The 20,620-nt window shown below is 37.7% G+C and overlaps 4 protein-coding genes across 12 annotated transcripts; 2 read left to right on the forward strand and 2 right to left on the reverse strand.

Moving 5' to 3' along the window:
• On the reverse strand, positions 42–4,126 carry LOC18784948. 5 transcript variants are annotated; one of them, XM_020556827.1, is made up of 5 exons: positions 3,736–4,126; positions 3,149–3,203; positions 2,965–3,054; positions 1,017–2,648; positions 215–712 (listed from the first exon to the last, which is right to left on the reverse strand). In XM_020556827.1, coding segments are annotated over exons 3-5 (2,040 nt in total). In that variant the 5' UTR covers positions 2,966–3,054; positions 3,149–3,203; positions 3,736–4,126; the 3' UTR covers positions 215–305. The 5 variants fall into 5 exon arrangements, with proteins under 5 accessions (XP_020412413.1, XP_020412416.1, XP_020412417.1 ...); XM_020556824.1 differs by lacking the exon at positions 3,149–3,203 and having other exon boundaries at positions 42–712; positions 1,017–2,708; XM_020556828.1 differs by lacking the exon at positions 3,149–3,203 and having other exon boundaries at positions 2,965–2,996.
• Positions 5,166–8,378, forward strand: LOC18785413 (probable inactive receptor kinase At4g23740). Of its 4 annotated transcripts, none has more exons than XM_007220371.2 (4): positions 5,166–5,533; positions 5,644–5,724; positions 6,115–7,363; positions 7,476–8,378. In XM_007220371.2, exons 3-4 carry the CDS (start codon positions 6,139–6,141, stop codon positions 8,138–8,140), a joined length of 1,890 nt encoding a protein of 629 aa, XP_007220433.1. In that variant the 5' UTR covers positions 5,166–5,533; positions 5,644–5,724; positions 6,115–6,138; the 3' UTR covers positions 8,141–8,378. The 4 variants fall into 4 exon arrangements, with proteins under 4 accessions (XP_007220433.1, XP_007220432.1, XP_020413408.1 ...); XM_007220370.2 differs by having other exon boundaries at positions 5,168–5,533; positions 6,133–7,363; XM_020557819.1 differs by having other exon boundaries at positions 5,168–5,724; positions 6,133–7,363.
• On the reverse strand, positions 8,617–10,956 carry LOC18786974 (myosin ID heavy chain). Its single transcript, XM_007218246.2, has 4 exons — positions 10,469–10,956; positions 9,909–10,227; positions 9,109–9,167; positions 8,617–8,979 (listed from the first exon to the last, which is right to left on the reverse strand). Exons 1-4 carry the CDS (start codon positions 10,755–10,757, stop codon positions 8,948–8,950), a joined length of 699 nt encoding a protein of 232 aa, XP_007218308.1. The 5' UTR covers positions 10,758–10,956; the 3' UTR covers positions 8,617–8,947.
• On the forward strand, positions 11,657–14,859 carry LOC18784904 (ubiquitin-conjugating enzyme E2 10). 2 transcript variants are annotated; one of them, XM_007218468.2, is made up of 5 exons: positions 11,657–11,831; positions 11,939–12,018; positions 13,332–13,459; positions 14,044–14,148; positions 14,442–14,859. In XM_007218468.2, exons 2-5 carry the CDS (start codon positions 11,949–11,951, stop codon positions 14,583–14,585), a joined length of 447 nt encoding a protein of 148 aa, XP_007218530.1. In that variant the 5' UTR covers positions 11,657–11,831; positions 11,939–11,948; the 3' UTR covers positions 14,586–14,859. The 2 variants fall into 2 exon arrangements, with proteins under 2 accessions (XP_007218530.1, XP_020413411.1); XM_020557822.1 differs by lacking the exon at positions 11,657–11,831 and adding an exon at positions 12,918–13,005.

Raw genomic sequence — 20,620 nt, forward strand, 5'->3', positions numbered from 1 at the left:
TTCAAAAATCACTACAAGAAAAAACATGAAAAATAACATAATTTCACACCTGCACGCTACGGATACACTATTGACAATATCGATACAAAATTCGTCTTTTAACTTGTTGCAATATTTATCTTCATGATGAAAGAAAAAGAAAAAGAAATATTATTTCTTAGAGACTAAACTACAAGTCTACAACTATTCAATCTACAAAGTTACAAAAGTGCATGTCAAGGATTAGATACAAGGCAATCACAACATCAAGAAAGGACACTGATCACTATAAAGACACAGGATTTGGTGTTTGAGGATTTTCATAGTCATAAACCAAAGATGTGGTCATTTGAACCAAATATGGCAGCGTTAAACTGTCTTGTATTCAAGTCACTCCCATCCAGAGCAGAACCGAAACGGTCAAGCCATTGCGTTGGGCTCGGATTATCACTCTCCTCTACCCACTCCGAAGTCATGTCAATATCATCGAATTGAATTGGATCAGCTTCTAAAGTCTTGGTTCTTGTCTGTCTTGCTAACTTGAGATTGTAATTTATGTAGACAAGGTCGTTCAGTGTTTCTCTATCAATCTTGTTGCGCTTCTCCGAGTGAATTTGCTGGAATGCACTCCAATGCCTCTCGAACATGAAACTGCTGCAAACTTGGCTGAGTATTCTGATGGCAACTCGTTGCAAAACAGGTGCAGAATCGCCATATTGTTCCCACCAAAGCCCTACATTGAGTTACAAGTTTTCAGATCCAAGAAATAAATAGGGCAAACAAACATAAGAAAACACCATTCTCTCGTATGCAAAGCATGAATGAACACTAGTTGGACAACTTTAGCCAGTCGAAAATCCAACTTCTGGTTCCAGTGGAGGTAGATTTAGAGGATGCAACATGATTCTCATATGTATGATGTGTCTATACAAGGACTGCCTGATGCAGATTACAGATGTGTGATGCAATATGATTCTCGTATGTGTCTATACATGTGCACATACCGAAATGCTTATAATTTTGAACTGTATACTTACCAGGTGAAACTACATCTCTTGCTTCCATTGCTAGGCTACAACCAAACATCCCAGTTGCCTTTGTAAATGTGAATATTTGACTAGTAATGTCACGTCTCATTTCAGGCATGGGGAGTAGCTTCTCCAGAACTTTAAAAAAGTCCTCCTTTATAGATGTAAGAAATTTTATTTCTGGATTATATTGGATGCCAGGGTTCAAAAATGCTGCGGCTGCATGTAGAGGTGAATGGAGTTGATCCCGCCACTTTCTATCTACTATATCTAAGAATGTCTTGCACTTGTTCTCATCCATTATATAGTATGTCCTTATTGATTCCTTAGCCCTGGTCATTAGCTCATATATAAAACCCACAGAAGGTTTCCCTCCAGATACTTCCCTCAACACTTTGAGAAATGGCTCAGAGATGGCCACACTTTCTTCCACTGCCCTCCAGAAATCATTGTCCTCCACAATGGAAATACATGAAATGCTCTGTGTTTTATTTGCATAAGAGGAGTTAGTGCAGTACTCTGGGCTGTTGAACATGTGCTTCAACCTTGACCTTTGCTTCAACAGAGATTGCAAGGAAAGGAAGTTCGAAACAGACTTTGTGATGCCAGTTCTAATGAGTTCCTGCCCCCCAGTGAACTTTTTCATCAGATCAAGCATCGAGGCATTGTTGTATATGAACTTTGAAATGGTTTGTGCTTGTAAGATACATCTGTTCACCCAATCCACCTTTGAGAATTCCTCTAAAATAAGATTTAAACACTGAGATGCACAAGGAGACACGAAAATGGTTGCATAATTCTGCAAAATATGGTTCGCAACCCCGGTGTAGTTGAAACTACTATCCATGATGATCTGCACAACATTTTCTGGGCCAAAATCTTGTATGACAGAATCAAATAAATCAGCAAGGCATTTTGTGTTCTTGAAATATGCAGATGCATCCACGGACTTATGAAAAAAGGTCCGTGAGGGTGATGAAACCAAAAAGTTAATCAAAGCTCTCGACTTGTTGTCGGTCCATGTATCGGCAATGATAGTACAACCTGTGGTAGTCCACTCTTTTTCAATATCTTTTGACTGTAGGCTCATTTCAGACTTGATCCTTTCCAGCCATGTAGTCTTCAGAGTTTCTGCAGATGGACCTATAAATCCAGGACCACACTTTTCTATGGCATCAATCATTAGCTGATAGGATGAAGAACGAGCTATACTGAAGTCAAGCTTGTTCTCAAAAAAGAACAGAGCAATATTTCTCTCTGCATTCTCCTGGTTATTCAAGGGGGGAGGGACCATTGGAGTGACATTAGGGAAAACTTTCTGAATTGGAGTCGGTGTATCGAAAGACATGAGAGCTTTACTAGCTGAGACATTTCCAGGAGATTTGACTTCTACTAACTTTTGCTTTTTACCACTGGAAGTTTCTTTGACCTCCTCCTTTGATGCTATTATGGTCCTCACTCTATCAGTAACATCATCTCTCACTTTACTACATGGATTTACACCCTTACTGGGAAGTCGAGATAGATGATGCTTCAATCTACTAATGCCACCATTCAGAACTCTCTGACAAAATTTGCATCTCACCTTGTTTCCATCTAATTTCTCAGCATATTCCCAACAAACATCTTTTTCTCGAACCACTGCTACAAGGTAAGCACGAAACCATTTCATTTATACGGCAGTAGTTTCTACATGATCTTCTATCAAAACAAACTTATCATGTAAGGTTGATTCACTTTGAAAAGTAATATCAACATTTGAATTCATCTAAAAATATGTAAATTGCAGCAGAAGCCATTCTGAGAGAAATAACTGAATGCAATAATGCAAGGACACGGTAGATTTAACAAATGAAAATGCAAGTTGGTTAGCATTGTACTCAATCATGGGCTTGTTGATGATATAAATAGAATCCATGAAAAGAAAAGAAAAGTGAAATCATAATGCTGAACTTACTTCTTCTCTTCTCTTCGGCGCTGTACGTCAACCTACAGAGGGAGCAAAGTAAAACTCAGCAGTGAGTAGCTGATTTTCACGTCTCTGCGCCTGTTCAATTACATAAATTTCATAAAGGTCAAAAAAGAAGAAAATTTTGTGGATGCAATTTAACATATAACAAGAATCCTTACAAGTTTCTTACAAGTTTGGGTTCAATTGTTCTTCCTTCCAACACAGAAATTTGTAAACTTTAATCCCTTAAAACCAAAAACCCCTGATATTAACTCCCACAAAGTCTGCAGACTTATCCAAATCCTCATTATTTCATTCATTTAGATTTCATGTGGTTCTCATTTCTCTTTCCAGCTTACAGACCTCGCATTTTACATTTTTTACCAAATTGGTTAGAATTAATCTTATGATTAGTATCATCAGCCACTATATAAATGTGCATACTTCCAAATTGGCTTTCGAAATTCAACATCTAATGTATAAATTGGAACCCAACAAGCTCAAAAGAAAATGAAATTATTTTCCGGCGAAAGTTTTTCGGGAAGAAGATGCCTCCGGCGAACGGAAAGCACTGTAAAATACCAGAGCTTCTGTGTTCACCCCCATATCTGAGTGACCAGACAAAGGAATTCAAAGTTCCACATCTAAGATTCCAAATTCCAAATCTAAAATTCAATTCCTCAACGACAAATAGAAACGAAAAACAAATATTTGAAAATGGTTGAAATGCAGGAAGCAATTGAAAAAGAGAAATAGCGAGACATTTAAGGAACTTACAGAGAGAAAGAGATTGGTCCTTCTCGACGGAGAGAAAAACGGAGGCGGCAGATTTTTTAGGGTTTTTCATTTATCGCGATATTTTGGAGGCGTATGGTTCTTTTTTTGTATCACTCGGAGTGTGTTTCCGGTCTTTCTTCTTTATCCTCTCTTTTCTCGTTCTTTTTGTTTTTCCGACTTTTCATTTTTATTTGTTACCTTTTTGGGTTTCTTTGGCGATATATCGCGGTCACCTTATGCTCCGAGTTCAGCACCCAAAGAGAAAAGAAAGACAAAATAAAATCATTGCTTCCAGCCAATCACATGATTACACGATCCGATCTTCTTTTTTTTCGTTTTCATCATATGAAATGATCCTTATCACCATATTAATTTATTATTTATTGCGAATAGTTTTTTTTTTTCCTATAACATTAGATGCCTCGATGATTTAGTGTAAATAACATCCAATATGAATTTCAGACCCAAAAAAAAAAATATATTTATATATCCAATATAGCAAAACCTATTTCTTTGAGTTAGGCAGGATTTTGAAAGGAAAAATAAAAAATATATAATAATAGCAGCCAGCAGGTGAGCCCATTGATTGTAACCTTTGGATGCCAAATTACTAATTATTGACCAGTAGGCAGTTCTAGTAAAAAGAAATTAATAGCTTCGATTGGTCTCAGTACACTCGTGCACTCTATATCTGAAGTCCCACATTGGTCGTTCTTTTCCCCCCCAACAACCTACGTGGCAGCATCTTGCGAAGGGCCACCTTTGATTGGTACTTCGGTCGGCCTAAGAGCAATTTTCGCGCCACTTTCGGTGGTTGTGAAGTATCCAATGGAATGGAGATTAGGTGACCGGTGCAAAGGTTAGAACCATTGATTGGGGGCCTTAACCATTTAATAGGAAGTCAAAGATAATTACTCTTAACTTGAAAATCGCACCGATAATACCAACTTGAGATTATGTGAATTTATGAGAACTACAACACAAACGGAAGTGCGTAAATTCACTGGAAGATTTTGAAAAGAGCCTAGAGTAGTTGAAAACAGCTCAGTCATTCGAGATTCTTTTGAGTATCATTCAAGCCTTCTCAAGCCTTTTTGAGTTTCGAGTAATTCCTTTCAAAATTCTTTAAGAGAAAAAACTTACGCAAACTTTTTAAACATGTTTGGAACTTTGATAGTTGTTAAATTTCACTCGATTTCTTGCTTTGCTTGGTTCTTATTTGGCAAATCTCTCACTAAAGCAATAATAAAAGTCAAATCATGATTTTGGGATTAGGTTTGAGAAGCATTTTGACTATCTAATATCATATTCATTTTACTTGAGTTCTTGTCTATCTACACATCATTACCTCACAGAATAGTGACAGAAATATGGCCAAATTTTCAAATTAAAAAAAGGTAAGGAACAAATTTCCTTTTGGTACGTAATTAGAACAAAAAGACAATATAGAAAACTAGAAAGAAAACCTAGTTTGTTAGCTTCCTCTCGCTAGAAAAAAAGAAGAGGAAAACAAATTCTCGAGCTCAACAACTGCACCAGCGTTAGACCCAAAAACAATATAATTGTTTTAACATTTTTGAGCTTCTTCTTGGCTTTCCTTATCTCTTGGTCTTCTCCAAATCCACATGCACCCTCCTGTTCGTGCGCTATAAAATAAAGCAACAAGCTTTTTCTCCATTGGCTTTCTTCCCATCAATAATGATTATCTTATTTATGGCTTCCTAACCTCTCTGCATGTGGCCATGCTGCTTCGGCAAGCAAGCCCAGCTCATCTCCATCATCACCACCATCATTGCAGGTTACCCATTTGCCCATTTACCTCTGTGACTCTCTGTCTCTGAAACCACAGCAGCAATCAATGTTGTGTGCCCAAATGAAATGACCCAATACTAAAAACTTTTGTTGCAGGAAGCAGCAAGGGGAAGATATCAAGATAGGCTGATTGTTGGTTTATTTTTGGGATGCCTATGGTGTGATCTGAAGCCACAAGTAAGTTTTTTTTTAATTTGTCTTTTGATTATAGCTGTGTATGGTTTCTCTGTATATGCTAGCTCGAACATTGTTGGGTTTATGTGAAAGTGATGGGAATTTAAAAAAAGTACAATTTGTGAGAGATTTTCTTGGCAACCTAACAGAGTTGGTGAAACAAGGAAAGTATACACTTCTCTTTCTCCTAATTCAAACTTAACAGCTGCTTTTATTGACTGGATCTTCAAATTTAAAGCGTTTAATGAAGTCAAACTTATTAGCAGTACTTTCAGAAATTAGGCTGCTCTGCCTACTATGACCACAGCTCATACACAGTTTATAATGTTTCTCATGATAAGTTTTTGAATTTCATTTATCCAAATTCATGTGTGGTTGGGATCAAGAAATCAGTCTGTGCTTTGCCTGCAGGAGAAGATGGACAAGAAAGTAGAGCTTTTGTTCGTTTTGTTGATTGGAACCATTTTCTTGCATGCCACTGCGGACCCAGTTGAAGATAAGCAAGCTTTGCTAGATTTCCTTCACAATATTTCTCACTCAAACTCTATCAAATGGAATGATAACTCTTCTGTGTGCAAAAACTGGACTGGAGTGATTTGTAGCGAAGACCAGTCCAGAATAATAGAGCTCCATTTGCCTGGAGCTGCTTTACATGGTCCAATCCCACCCAACACTCTCAGCCGCCTATCTGCCCTTCAGGTTCTCAGTCTCAGGTTGAATAGTTTAACAGGTCCATTCCCTTCTGATTTTTCTAAACTTGAAAACTTAACCTCCCTTTATCTTCAATTCAACAACTTCTCCGGCCCATTGCCTTTAGATTTTTCACCTTGGAAGAATCTTACTGTCATGAATCTCTCAAACAATGCATTTAGTGGGAAAATCCCTTCCTCAATTTCAAGTTTGACTCACCTCACAGTTCTGAATCTTGCCAACAATTCGCTTTCGGGTGAAATTCCTGATCTCAATCTTCCTAGTTTGCAACAGCTTGATTTAGCTAACAATAATCTCACAGGGAATGTGCCTCAGTCTCTCCAAAGATTTCCAGGTTGGGCCTTTTCAGGTAACGGTCTTTCATCACAATGGGCCCTTCCTCCAGCTCTTCCAGTTCAACCACCTAATGCTCAACCAAGAAAAAAAACAAACCTTGGTGAACCTGCAATACTAGGTATTGTGATTGGTGGATGTGTTCTGGGGTTTGTTGTAATTGCTATTGTGATGATTATTTGCTGCACCAATAAAGAAGGTGAAAATGGGCCAGTTGAAAAACCACAGAAGAAGAAAGAAATCTTTTCAAATAAAGGAGTTTCTGAGAAACATGACAAGAATAATAGGCTTTCCTTCTTTGAGGGTTCTAATCTTGCATTTGATCTGGAGGACTTGCTGAGGGCATCTGCTGAGGTGCTTGGTAAAGGAACCTTTGGGACAACATACAAGGCTGCTTTGGAAGATGCAACTACTGTTGTGGTGAAGAGGTTGAAGGAAGTGAGTGTTGGAAAGAAGGAATTTGAGCAGCAAATGGAGATTGTAGGAAGTATCAGGCATGAGAATATAGCTGCTCTAAGGGCATATTACTATTCCAAGGATGAGAAGCTTGTTGTGTATGATTATTATGAGCAGGGGAGTGCCTCTTCATTGTTACACGGTATAACAAAAGCACTCTTACATTTTTTTGTTCTTTTTGACTCATTTGCATCAGATGATTTTTAGTTATGTTCAGTGTTTATAATGGTGTTTATGCATCTTTAATCTTGCAGCTAAAAGAGGAGAGGGCAGGACGCCACTAGACTGGGAGACTCGACTAAGAATAGCAATTGGTGCAGCCAGAGGCATTGCTCATATCCACACACAGAATGGTGGAAAACTTGTCCATGGAAACATAAAGGCCTCAAACATTTTCCTCAACTCTCAAGGATATGGTTGTGTGTGTGACATTGGTTTGGCAACACTGATGAGCCCAATGCCCCCGCCCGCAGCGCGTGCTGGTGGATACAGATCCCCAGAAGTGACAGACACTCGAAAGTCTTCCCATGCATCCGATGTCTACAGTTTCGGGGTCCTGATACTTGAGCTCCTCACTGGAAAAAGCCCCATACACACAACAGGTGGTGAAGAAGTTATCCACTTGGTAAGGTGGGTGAACTCTGTGGTCAGGGAGGAATGGACAGCAGAAGTGTTTGATGTAGAGCTCTTGAGGTATCCAAACATAGAGGAGGAAATGGTAGAGATGTTGCAAATAGGAATGTCTTGCGTGGCTAGAATGCCGGAGCAACGACCAAGCATGCCGGATGTGGTTAAAAGGGTGGAGGAAATTCGTCAAGTCAACACTGGAAATCCACCATCCTCATCAGGAATATCTACCCCAGTCTTAACACCTCCACCTCCTACGGCCGAGATAGGATCCTCCTCTCAGCCACAGTGAAATTCATTCTACATAGTCAAGTTGTTAGTTATTATAATATAAATTTATTTTTATCTTTCAAATTCAATTGAAATTCGTTCGAATCTATGACAGCTAGTGCTGAAATTAGTTGAACAACCTGTTGTAGTTGGTTCTTTGACTATTGTACAATTTGTCTGGGCTTGGTTGTGATGAACGTGATATTCAATTTAAGGGTCTTTGCTCATTAGTAAAACCAATCACTGTCTCTGCTTGAAAATGGAGGGAGAGCATATGCAGAATTATAGGTTGCGGTTCCATAACGTATAGTATATTGATGTTCTTAAACCTATCTAATTGATGGATACACTCATAACCTGCTTTTTTGTCATCTTCTTAAACCTATCTAATTAATCTTCCTTTTGGAATTCTTTTCTTGGCAAATCAAGTTTTTCCAGTAGAATCACGCATAGGGGCCTTACAAATTTTCCAACACGCAGAATCACTGATCAATGGGAAAAGAAATAAGAGACCTGTACAAAAGGCAACGTCTGCACTTGCAAACAATTATAGATCCATTTTGAAATCTACATACAATGGCATTGGCTTATCAATGATTTCATACATCCAGATTAAACTGGTGAGGTGAGGTCTGAAAAATACACGTATCTTTTTTGGTATAAGAATCACACTGAAATGAGAATAAAGACAACATTTTCCCAATGGGGTCGGGCATGATGCTGAGCAGAAACTTAGCATGCAATAGATAAAGAATCATTCATCTTTACAATGAACAGAGCTGATCCCTGCACATTCTAAGAAACAACGGATGGGACGTATAATCTGCAATCACTTCTTCAAAATTCTTGTTTTAACACCCCCTGAAATTCATATAAACAGAAAGGATTCAGGGTCCCATAATCCAGTGAAATCATTTACCGGAGTTAATAGCAAATAGTTGGGCAAATAATTTGGAAGTGGTAAAATCCTAGAGCAAAAGGGTACCAGACCTTCAACTTCCTCAAATTGAACCTCCTTCACGAATTCTGCAGTTGCATTATACTCAAAACTGCAAAAAGGGTAAAACATACGAAAGAACAATTTCAATGTAACTCAAAGGGTAAAAATATTGCAATAGAAAGAGATTTCGCATATACGGCTACAACGCTAATGTAGTCCGCAACATTAAAACAATAGTAATTGTCGTCCACCGGAAAAAGAACTGAAAAGGAAAAGTAAACTCTCCTAAGAAGGATGCTTTCAACCATTACACTGAAGGTACTATCTTATATCATGAAGATTCTAAGAACGAGCATCCATCCAAACAAGCAACACCTTTCACTTTATTTTTCCAGAATAAAGCTAACTTACATAGAAACCACCACATATGCAATATCCCACATATCCCCTTCTCAAAAAGTAAAGCTCATATTCCCATCTCACAGCATCTAACAAGTGGTAGCAATGGGGTTATATGCTGCACTCAGAAATGAATCCATTGACTCTCTCCCAATGGTCGTAGGTGTGACAGATATCAAGAAGATAGTCCAATAGAAAATAAAAAACAAAATTTTTGTCTGCATAAACTTTTCCAAGATACCCAATGTGGCTACCTATTGATGCATGCATATCCAGATATGCATATATAAGCTACAAATGAACATTGCTGATAATAACCAACGCATATGCAATCGATCTGAGATTCCTAATTAGCCGTCTAACAGGAAAGTGGGGAGGTGGATTTGGTATACTAAAGAGTAAACAAGAGAAGCCATGAAAACACATAATAAGAAGCACAAATTTGCATTACCTGTTAGAGAAACAAACTTCAAGTTCGTAATCAGAAGCACTCTTAGTAGCTTCAACTAAGACAGTAACGATTTCAGTCTTGCGAGTACTAGCCATGAGTACATCATACTCAGTTGGAATGATAATTGCGAAAAAGTTATCACTTAGTTCACTCAAGCACATCCTCTCTACAGCTGCAAGGGCTATCCTCCGTTTCAGTGCATCGGCCTCTGGGTCAACAATGTAGATGGCAAAGTCAGTGATCATCAAAATGCGCCGCTTCATCTTCCCAGAAGCAGTAAACTTCAAAACTTTATCGGCAAACAGAACCTCCTTGTCACCTGAAAAATTCAATGCAATGGAATTCAATCAAGTAACTCCATTAGGCACAAGAAAATGCTTAAATTCTCTTAAGTTCTCAAATAAGAATGATTACCAATGCTACATTATCTTTACACAACCAAACATCTATCTTCCGAACCAAAACTTCCAATTCAATACCCAAAAAGAAGGCAAAATGAAAAATTGATGTTTGATTTACCGAACAGATAGCAAAATTGAAAACATTATGAAAGGCGAGACCTTGTTTCTGCAAGATTTTCATCAAGTACGGATTGGAACGGACGTCGATGTAGTCTCCTTTGTATTCTCTGCGAAACGAAGCTTTTCTTCGGACCTTGACCCCCATGAAGGGCTCCTGATCTTCAGTGACGTTGCTATTTCTAATTCCGCCATTATCTTCTCCGTTGTCGTTTTGGCGGCCTAGGGCTTCCGAGGGGTTCCCCTCTTCATCTTCCGCCACATCGTATTTGGGAATCTCCGTTGGGGATTCGTCCACCTGGACCCGCTTCGGAACCTTCAACCGCTGCATTTTCAGGCGTCGTTACGGCGACTCAGACACGGTAAGCGACGCGGAGTGAGGTGGCGTGAGGGTGGTAGATGCTAACTTGCTCCGGGTGTGCGCTGCGCACCATGTGCAGCGGGGGTGTTGTAATCGGTGAGTTGGATTCTAGAATCTCCTATTAATCATCCAATCTACGCAACGGCGCACGTTAGAAACGTCTATCATTGGGTCCCATGGGAAGCGTGTGCTCTTCTGCGATCAGGTTAGGGACTGTAGGTGATCTGAGACGTCGGCACTGCGGGACCCAGATGCATATCGACCGTCCATCAGATAACAGCAAGTGGGCTAGGATTTCCCCTCGTAATCACCGTCTACTTTCTAGCTGGTGGATCGCAGTATATAACGTGTAGGACAACTGTCATCTAACAGAATAAAATCCTGACTTAAATTTAAGAAAATTAAATAGATTCATTATTTGAATTATTATATGATTTACTTTTTCTTCTTTTTTTATTTAATTAATGATCCATCTATATAATTTACTTGAGATGAAATTTATAAATAAATAAATTTAATCACACACATTGGATATTGGGCCCACTCAATCGTCGGTCTCCGACCGTGTGGTTGACCGCCGGCGTTGTAACTTTTAAACAATGGCAGCAGCCAACAGAAAGACCAAGTCCTTGAACGCGCCTGGGGGAAGCGGGAAACGACGTCGCTTTGGTGTCCCAAATGAAATCACCTTGACGCAAAAGCTATATTCGATTCCGCGGTGACTTTCGGCGCCAAAAACAAAAACAAAAACAAAAACCAACCGGAAAAAAAAGGGAAAAGAAAAGAAGAAAGAGAAAGATTATCGTAAAGGAAACGCCAAGTGGGACCCAGACAGAGGGAATAGAATTTAAGCCAATCAGCAGCAACAGGTCGATTACAGAGCGGTTTTTATAAAAGTCGTTCCATTTCATCAAAACACATTCACAATCCGCCTTCCCCAATTTCCATTTTCCATCTCTTTCTTCATTTCTTCTTCGATTCATTGTTCACGTAGGAAGGAGGACGATCTCTGTCTTCGTTTCTCTCTGTAACTCTTCCTATCAGGTACGATCTCTTCGCTGAAATTTAAATTATTTTTAGGTGCTGGTTGTTGTGCATGGTTTTGGTTTTTATTTTTGATCTGAGATGGTGATTTTGGATATTGGAAATAGGGTTTCGCAAATGGCCTCCAAACGGATCTTGAAGGAACTCAAAGATTTGCAGAAGGATCCTCCTACATCATGCAGCGCCGGTAATCACATTTTCCTGCTTATGAATTCATTTCCTGTTCTGAATTTTGGTCTTTTTCTTGAATTCTGGGTTGTTTGCCTCGTAAATTTTGAATCTATGTGTCGATGTTGGCATGAAATTTCAGCTTTAATTTACCACTTTCCATTCCAAATGATTCTGTTGAGTGTGATCAGTTGGTGCTTATGGATGGTTGGTGATTTGCAGTGAATTATCTGGGATAGTTTAATATTGTAATTTTGGTATGTTGCAAAATTCGTAAGGACAAATTCCTGGGTCAATTTTTTGTAGTTGATGCTAAGAAGCATATACTGAAAACTGAAATATGACTTCCAACAATAACATTGGTAATTTTACTTATTTCATCAGTTTGTGCATAGTTACTTCACATAGGAAAGCGAACCTGCGATCAGAATTAGTATAAGCCCTCATGTCACTCATAATTCGTGTTTGATCCTGTACATTGATGTGTCGCCTGTGCTGAGATGAGAATTGTGGGTGTGTCTCTGGGTAATTTGGGTTTGTTCCTACCATATGTTTTAGATAATTAATGAATAATGATTATACACTAGGTGCTTTTCATCATATAATTGCCTTCCTGTAAGGAGGGTGCTATGAAACTTGGAAGGTTTTTCCTTTAGGTGTCTAAAGACCTGTGTTCATATCTTGGCATGAAAAATTGTGCAAACCATCATTATCTACAAAATATACACGAATCGATGTGCTCTTAACCGTTGTAACTTGCATTTGACTAATGTTCTCGCAATTGCTCTTGCACCATTCGTGAACCATGGTTTTGGCATTCCCATCTGGACAATCAAGTCAAAAAGCATGTTTAGCTAGCTAAAATTTATTTATAATATTTTCACCCTTTCCAAATTGTAATGGATTCTATTGGTCCAGCTTGGCTACCTGGTCAGATGTTCAGATTGTGACGTTGTCTGCAGCTGGATTATCCAGTCTGGTCAGAGGCTTTACATACTACCAACTGGTTTAAATTTTGAACTTTGCTCTGCATGACCATAAGCATTCAAAAGCTTTATTACCCTTCTTGTACTGCATATAGGAAGTGACTAAAATATATTTTTCTATGCTTTGTTGTTTGTTTTATAGTTATGCAGATTGCCCTCAGAAGATACACATTTTTACTCATATATAGTGTTGTTTCAAGGACAGATGATGTTCATTCAAGAGCTTTCTTGTGTTATTTGAACTGAGACTTTTTTAAAGCAATCTGTATAAATCCTGCTCCATTTTCCATAAATATTTGTATTATTTCATTAATTTCTGGCCTTGTTTTCTTTGGCGATGTTGCAGGTCCCGTTGCTGAAGACATGTTCCACTGGCAGGCAACAATAATGGGTCCCCCAGACAGTCCTTATGCTGGGGGTGTTTTCCTAGTTACTATTCATTTTCCTCCAGATTATCCCTTTAAGCCACCGAAGGTACTAACATTCCAATTTTAAGAATGAAGTTTGTTTCTTTATCTCTGAACTTCAGTGGTCCACACAATTCGTTTTCTCTCCTTGAATACTTTTACCGATGGTGTGATGAAGTTTGACTGGGGTTTGAACTTTAATTGATCTCCTTATGGTAAGATACCAAGTTTGTCAGACTCATCTTCTTCTTTCTTCCATACTCGGCGGACCTACTACCTTGAATACCCATATTTTAAACTTTTTTTAGTAATTAAGTAAGTTTTCTTCTTCTACCACTACCACCTCCTCAACCACCACCAGCACTTTTACCTGGGACAACCATTATCATTGCCCTTCACATTTTCAGTTATTGCACTGCAAGAAACTAATGCAGGACTCATACTTTCCAGAAGACGGAGAGTATTTGGGGTTGTGTACTTGTATAAATTACAATAAGAATTAAGAAGGCTGTTGTGGACGTTTTTCCTGCATATAGCAGAAATACCATTGCATTCTCTGTGTCATCATTCAATACTTTGTGTCGTTTTTCTGATAATTTAATTCTCGTTCTCTCGTTTTCTCCCTTGCTGATAAGTTGATGGTTTTTGTAGGTGGCATTTAGAACAAAAGTATTCCACCCAAACATAAACAGCAATGGGAGCATTTGCCTTGACATCTTGAAGGAGCAGTGGAGTCCTGCTCTAACTATTTCCAAGGTTTGCTCTAATAGCCAAGCTCCAAAATAGAAAATTTGAGACGTCTATATTTTAGAAGTTAGAGGAGTGACAGTTGTGATGTTATCATTCTGGAAAAGTGGCTGTGACTTATCACTGCACGCAGAGCCTGTTGATTTTAAACTGCTATAAGAGTCATTCCTTGGAAATACATTTCCTCACAAATGTAGTCAGCTTTGATATGGATTTCTTTTAGGATGTTCATTAGAAACAATTCTCACTCGAACTGGTCTGTTTATATTGTAAGTTATCATAGTGTTCGTTTTCTTGATCAGGTTTTGCTTTCCATCTGTTCTCTGTTGACGGATCCGAATCCCGATGATCCATTGGTGCCGGAGATTGCCCACATGTACAAGACAGACAGGAATAAATATGAGACGACAGCAAGGAGCTGGACCCAGAAATATGCCATGGGCTAAAATGAGGTTTGGTATGTGCGATAGGAAGGCCCTTATATCTTCTTTCCCGTGGTTTTAGTTGTGTATGAGGGATGTCTCTTTAATCCTAAAATGGACTAAAGAAGAGTTCCATAACATGTCCCCAGTATTAAAAAAGAAAAGTCAACACATGTTGCTTTCCTATTGTTTGTATGGATAATCATAATGGTGATCTTTAGAACAATGAATAGCCTCCCCACTGTTGTTTCGTTCATATTGTTTGTTGGAAATTTGAGCTGACGAAACTTTACCATCAGGATCAAGAACCTTCGCATTGAAATTACTACAATTCTGGTCATCATTGAATCTAAATTGGCCATATTTGTCGGGAAAGATTTGCAGTTTCTCTATAGACTATACATCTAGAAAAGTCCTTGCAAAATAAACTTCACCATGAGCGAGGCCAGACAACCGAAGGGTGGTCTTAGATTCTACAATAACTTGTTTTGGTAAATTTACAAGTATATCAAAATTCTCGCTTAATAGAAAACTGATGGCATCACAAAATAATGTAATAATGAAGACAATGTGCATATCCAGGCTTCAGACACAAGTCTGACTTTTCTTGTCCACTTGCAGTGATTGATCAATTACTTCATCCCCTCAACTGTTTGCCTAGTAGTTTCCACTTTCTTTCTTCAAATGACCCCGCGATCATGCAATCCGGAGCTTCTCCAATGAGGGGGCTATGGTGAAGTGGGTGTGTTGATGGATTCAAACAGGCCCGACTCTCATATTTACTAATGTCCCGAATAGAAGTAAAGAAAAATGTAAGTTGAGCTTGCCTGCACATTAGGCCTTTCCAGGTCTCTTCAGCCTAACTTGGTCCTAATCTCTTCAGAGCCCTTTAGGCTCGAGCAAAGCCCAAACCAAAATCTAAAATCCCAGGTTTAGGTAAGGCTGGACCAACCTGTTTTTACATCCTTGAGTTGAGACCTCGATGCCTTTGTATGAGTTATTTGAGTTTGCAAAAGTAATAAAACATTCTAAAACAGTTCATTGTAATTTCGAAAAGTATGTACAAAAAACAACAGAGGAAAATCCCCACGTCCTCCCCACTCAAAGATTAAAGTAGCCATGTCGGTGGGTAAAAGTCAAACTTATCGGCATAGCATTAATAACAGATCTACCAATTTGCCCGCTCAACTCTTCAACGGTCGCAAGATCACAGCCTCGGAAGAAACCTTAGATCAATCTTGATTGATTCTCTATCAATGTGCCCGAGAGCTATTATAAGATTATTTATTATTGGTTAAAATTTATAAATACATAAATAAAGTTTTGTATTTAATCTGGTTTTTTTTAACTTTAAAAAAAAATTAGTATAATTAATAGTCTAAACTATAAATGAATGAAATTTCTCACATATATACAATTATGATGTTGTAGGAATTCTAACTTGAAATTTATTGTCTGCAAGTCAAAATTCTTTTTAAATTAAACTATACCCCATTAACTGAATCTGATTTTAATGATACCTCGATCGTTTACTCTGTCGTGGGATCTTAATTTTGGTAATAGTAAAAAAGATTTGTTTCTTATAAACTCATAATTAAAAATAGCTTATGGAAATTAGACCACACCACCCAAAAGATATGAAGAAGGCCAGAAAGTCACAAATGAAGAACAACAATGCCTGGGAATGCCAAAAGCAATTTAATACGTTCAACTTCCCCATAAAAACAAAATATATATATATATATATATATATATATATATATGGCCATTGAACTTTAGGTGTCATATAATAAAATAAGCTTTGTAACATAAAAATCAAAAGGACATGGTGACCCATGTTGCATATCATATCACAATATATGTTTAATATGAAATTACACGTGTCGAATCTTTATGAACGCAAAGGATCTGAGTTGAAAGCCTAACTTAAACTGAAGATTAAAATAAAATCCGGCAAAAGGGTCGTGCCCACGAGTGGGGGTGAGCATGGTCCCTGAAAATCTGGTTCATTATTTTTAGATTGATTTAAACCATTTAATTACCTAATCTTAATTCATTTCATGTACTTGGACTTGAAGACTTGAAGACAGACAAGGCTTGAAGGCAGGCTGCTGAATGCTGATGAGAAAGACCATGACATTGACTTCCACTAAAGACTTTTTGGTGGATATTAGGTGCGTGTCGTATTGAAGCTGCTGTTTGCTGTTTGCTGTTTGCTGTTTGCTGTTTGCTGCAGCAAAGCAAAGGAGAACATGTCCATCAATAATCCAAATTCCAAATCACTCTTTAATAATGATGGTTCAGATCATTATTAACCAGTAATCATTGTCTAATTGCGTACTTAATATTCACTGAAAAGAGCACTTAATCGTACAAGACGAAAGGCTCTCATGCACTCCACTCCATCGAGTTTCCACATAGCTTTGTTAAATTCTTTTTGTTAATTTGTTGGCTCAAAAACTAAACTCTGGTATATATATTTTCTTTTCATTTTTTAAGTCTATATTCATAGATTATTTTTGCAAAAAATTAGAGATATCAAAAACTGTTTCGATATCCAATATATATATGCATTATATAAGTAATTACAAGTACTCATGAACTGATTACAAGTACTCATGAACTGACCCGGACAATAACATAAACAACTTCAGTTTCTGTCTTCTTGTGTTTTGATTTACCTGCGAAAACTATAGCTATATACAAGCTTAATTGCAACCTAGCTTATTTTTGTAGATTTGATGAGTTTTCGACAACCCAAAACAAAGAAACTATATATAACCAGTCTTGCTCTTGGTCGTATGTTGTAGTTAATGACATTGAGTTTTTTCTCTACCAAATCCCTTCGCACACTCATACATACTCCTAATTTTTGGGCTTTTGGAAATTGAAAACCCTTTATTCTAATTTCTAACCAAACCCATTTACTAACTAGCTTAGCCCAAATTAAAGATATCAATTGTAAATATTATTTTATATAAAAATAGAAATAAAATATCTACCAAATCCCCTGCTTTGAGGCACCAAACAGTTGCATAATGCATTCATCTAACAAGCAAGCTCCTCATTTCCCTCAATGTCAGAGAAGAATTATAAACCCACTGCCCAAAAGTGCAATTCTACAAATCAACTTCATGTTCTTCAACATATATGATATATGTATATTATTAAGTTGCACGTAAATAATATTTAAGTTGCAAATCCAAGTGAGGCCACATCACCCCACATGGGGAAGCACACGTGGCAGTTCCATGGTCACCGTCAAAGCGCAAACGCCGCCGGTCATCGGTTCGTGAACAGTATATCAGTGTCAGTTGACGGGGCCCACTGCCTGAGCCGGTCACTCACTGTCGTCGAGTCTCGAGACAAAATCTCCATACATGGCCCATAGCCATTGTATCTCTGATGAAGAAGGTCTTCCCAAAACCTTTTCTACGCTGCAGGGATATTGTACTAAATTAATATTATAATATCAAGTTCAAGTATGCATAAACGAACGTTACGTACTCACAACTTACAACGTTTTTATTTTAATAAATTTTGAAATTAAAAGTTTCTATTGATGTTTCAGATGGTAAAAGATACTAGGTAGCTTAGCTTAGGTTGCAGAAACAAATGGCAGTCCAGTCCAGTCCAGTCCAGGTGTTCTTCTCCCAACATCATTGCACACCTTGCCCGCACTTCTTTACACTGATCACCAGATTTTTATCATTTTCAACTGTTTTTTGTTCTTTTCAATATAAACTGTATAATTAAGTGCTGTGCAGGTTTGGCATTGGCAAGAAAAAGATAATTAACTTTATCTGACTGGGACTGCAATTCTTAATATAAGTTTGCAGGCATGCGAATATGATGCTAGCTAGCTACCTCTGCTGTTTGAACTTTGAACTACAAGTCGTAGGAAGGAAGAAGTGATCTTTCTTCATATGTTTCTTAAACACTGTCGTTCCAATTCCAAAGGTGAAAGTAACTATAACGGGATTGTTTTCCTTCTTTATTGCTTTAAACTGTCCGCCTCTAGAAAATGAAGATTACATTACAAGTGTGTGTGTGTGTGTGTGAGAGAGAGAGAGAGAGAGAGAGAAAGAGAGAGAGACCAACATCTCTTGCTTCAAAGAGAAGCTTGTGATAGTTTCTAAATTAAGATTAATATTAATTAATTATGATTAGTTTTATAGTATAAGGGATGGTAGAGAAGGGTTTAAATTATGGGTCACGGCCATGAAATTCTGAGCAAACAGCAGAGAAACACACACGCACATTAATACCGACACAATAATAAAGCCATAGCTATCTGCTTCGAAGTCGTGTGGAGCTCTGGAGGTGGCCCTTCTTTTCACAATAGATCTCGTTCTGTTATTATTTTATTTACCTTTTTTGGGGATTAAATACCCAAACATGATATGGGTGCGTGGTTTTCTTCCCCCTTAATTTATGTTTTCTCAACTTTTAGGGTCATCCCTGCAATAAATTTGGAACTTCAATTCATATTCTTGGCACAATGAAATTGTTGTTTTGTCCCTTTTAATTTTGACATGTTCTAATCCCATTATCTTGTTCTTTCCTTTTTACCAAACAAGCGATAGTATTTTTCAGCGAAAAAAAAAAGTGATAATATTTTATTAGATCAATTGAAAAAATATATAGAGAGCCATCTCGATTAGTAATACAACAGACATGAGTAAAGCTTCGTAAGTGACCAAAGTCTGCTTTATAAATGAAACGATTTGGAGAGAATAAATCGCGAATAAGTTGTCTAAAAATCCCTATTTACTGTTTAAGTTGTTCTAGATCAAGTCAGTTACATCAAGAATAAAACCTGGCCGCTAACCACCATAACTCTCTCCTAGAAAAACTAGACCACCTAACAAATTCAACAAATTTTTTTGAGAATTACAAGAGAAAACCGGCTCATCATCCTCCTAAACCCTCTCTTTTTTTCTTTTTTTTAAGACTCGCCAATTGGTGTAATCTCTCCATCATAAAACAAAAACAAAAACTTACACACACTTAACCACATTACTCCTAGTTCTTGCATTCACGTACAGAAATAAAAAAGGAAAGGAAAAAAAACCGAATTTAGACATGCAATTTTTTTGGGGGGAGAAAGTACATTTAAAAATGAATAAAGTTGAAGACATATAATCTTTGGGAGTATGATGAGCCGGTAACAACACTTAAATCAAGGGTGTCTAGGGCATGCTTGCCGCAGATTAACATAATATTGGATTAGAAAGACTAATGAGCAAAGAATCAAACAAGGATCTTGGAGTTGATGCAGGCTAATGCTATATAGCTATTGCTTGCTACTTATCTCATTGAGTCATTGACTTTATCCCCAAGTTCAAGTTGTATTCATTTGTAGGCTTTTACCAAACTAACCAACATATATATACTTCCAAATACATATATTTATATATAAACAAAAAAAAATTATATATCTATATCAGTTGCAGAAAAGAAAACAAACAATAACGTTATTATTTTAAGTATATACAAGTAGGAGGCAAGGTACCCGGTGATTTGTCGAATTTGATGTTCCTCTTTAGCTGTCTTGAGGATAATAGTTCACTTGGCTCAATGGCACCGGGGCCAATCTCCAAGAACCAGCACAACTCTCTCATTTTGTCCACTTTGCCAATCCATATATACTTTCATTTCCCAATTAAACATGATGCATGGGATCTTCAAATTATAATAATCTCTCTCTCTCTCTCTCTCTCTCTCTCTCTCTCTCTCTCTCTCTCTCTCTCTCTCTCTCTCTCTCCCCCACGCTTACACCTGTACAGCTTAAGAAAACTGTGGTAAAATTAGGTCCTTAAACATAATAAAGCTCATAATCTGAGACTTAATAAATTATTATCAATATTCTCTTCAACTTGTATTCTTCTAAATTAAAAGAACAAAACAGTGTATGAGTTAAAAGCTCTATATATAAAAGTGTGTGTCTGTGCGCGCGTAAAAAACTAAAACACACACACACCTGTATATCTGTGCGTGGGGGGGTGTTGTTGGTGAGCGGCGCGAAAACAAAGAGAGAGTGATATATATATATATAC

The sequence above is a fragment of the Prunus persica genome, chromosome G2 (assembly GCF_000346465.2).
Source record: "Prunus persica cultivar Lovell chromosome G2, Prunus_persica_NCBIv2, whole genome shotgun sequence".
Taxonomy (NCBI): domain Eukaryota; kingdom Viridiplantae; phylum Streptophyta; class Magnoliopsida; order Rosales; family Rosaceae; genus Prunus; species Prunus persica.

What these genes read in the sequence shown, in the direction of transcription:
- LOC18784948 (XM_020556824.1), bottom strand. Translation starts at nt 2,679, where the DNA reads ATGAAATGGTTTCGTGCTTACCTTGTAGCAGTGGTTCGAGAAAAAGAT. An exon ending in AAGAGATGTAGTTTCACCTG is followed by an intron (nt 713 to 1,016) that starts GTAAGTATACAG and finishes AACTCAATGTAG; the next exon opens with GGCTTTGGTGGGAACAATAT.
- LOC18785413 (XM_007220371.2), top strand. Translation starts at nt 6,139, where the DNA reads ATGGACAAGAAAGTAGAGCTTTTGTTCGTTTTGTTGATTGGAACCATT. An exon ending in TGCCTCTTCATTGTTACACG is followed by an intron (nt 7,364 to 7,475) that starts GTATAACAAAAG and finishes TTAATCTTGCAG; the next exon opens with CTAAAAGAGGAGAGGGCAGG.
- LOC18786974 (XM_007218246.2), bottom strand. Translation starts at nt 10,757, where the DNA reads ATGCAGCGGTTGAAGGTTCCGAAGCGGGTCCAGGTGGACGAATCCCCA. An exon ending in GAAGTTTGTTTCTCTAACAG is followed by an intron (nt 9,168 to 9,908) that starts GTAATGCAAATT and finishes CCCTTTTTGCAG; the next exon opens with TTTTGAGTATAATGCAACTG. An exon ending in TCAATTTGAGGAAGTTGAAG is followed by an intron (nt 8,980 to 9,108) that starts GTCTGGTACCCT and finishes TATGAATTTCAG; the next exon opens with GGGGTGTTAAAACAAGAATT.
- LOC18784904 (XM_007218468.2), top strand. Translation starts at nt 11,949, where the DNA reads ATGGCCTCCAAACGGATCTTGAAGGAACTCAAAGATTTGCAGAAGGAT. An exon ending in ATCCCTTTAAGCCACCGAAG is followed by an intron (nt 13,460 to 14,043) that starts GTACTAACATTC and finishes TGGTTTTTGTAG; the next exon opens with GTGGCATTTAGAACAAAAGT. An exon ending in CTGCTCTAACTATTTCCAAG is followed by an intron (nt 14,149 to 14,441) that starts GTTTGCTCTAAT and finishes TTTCTTGATCAG; the next exon opens with GTTTTGCTTTCCATCTGTTC.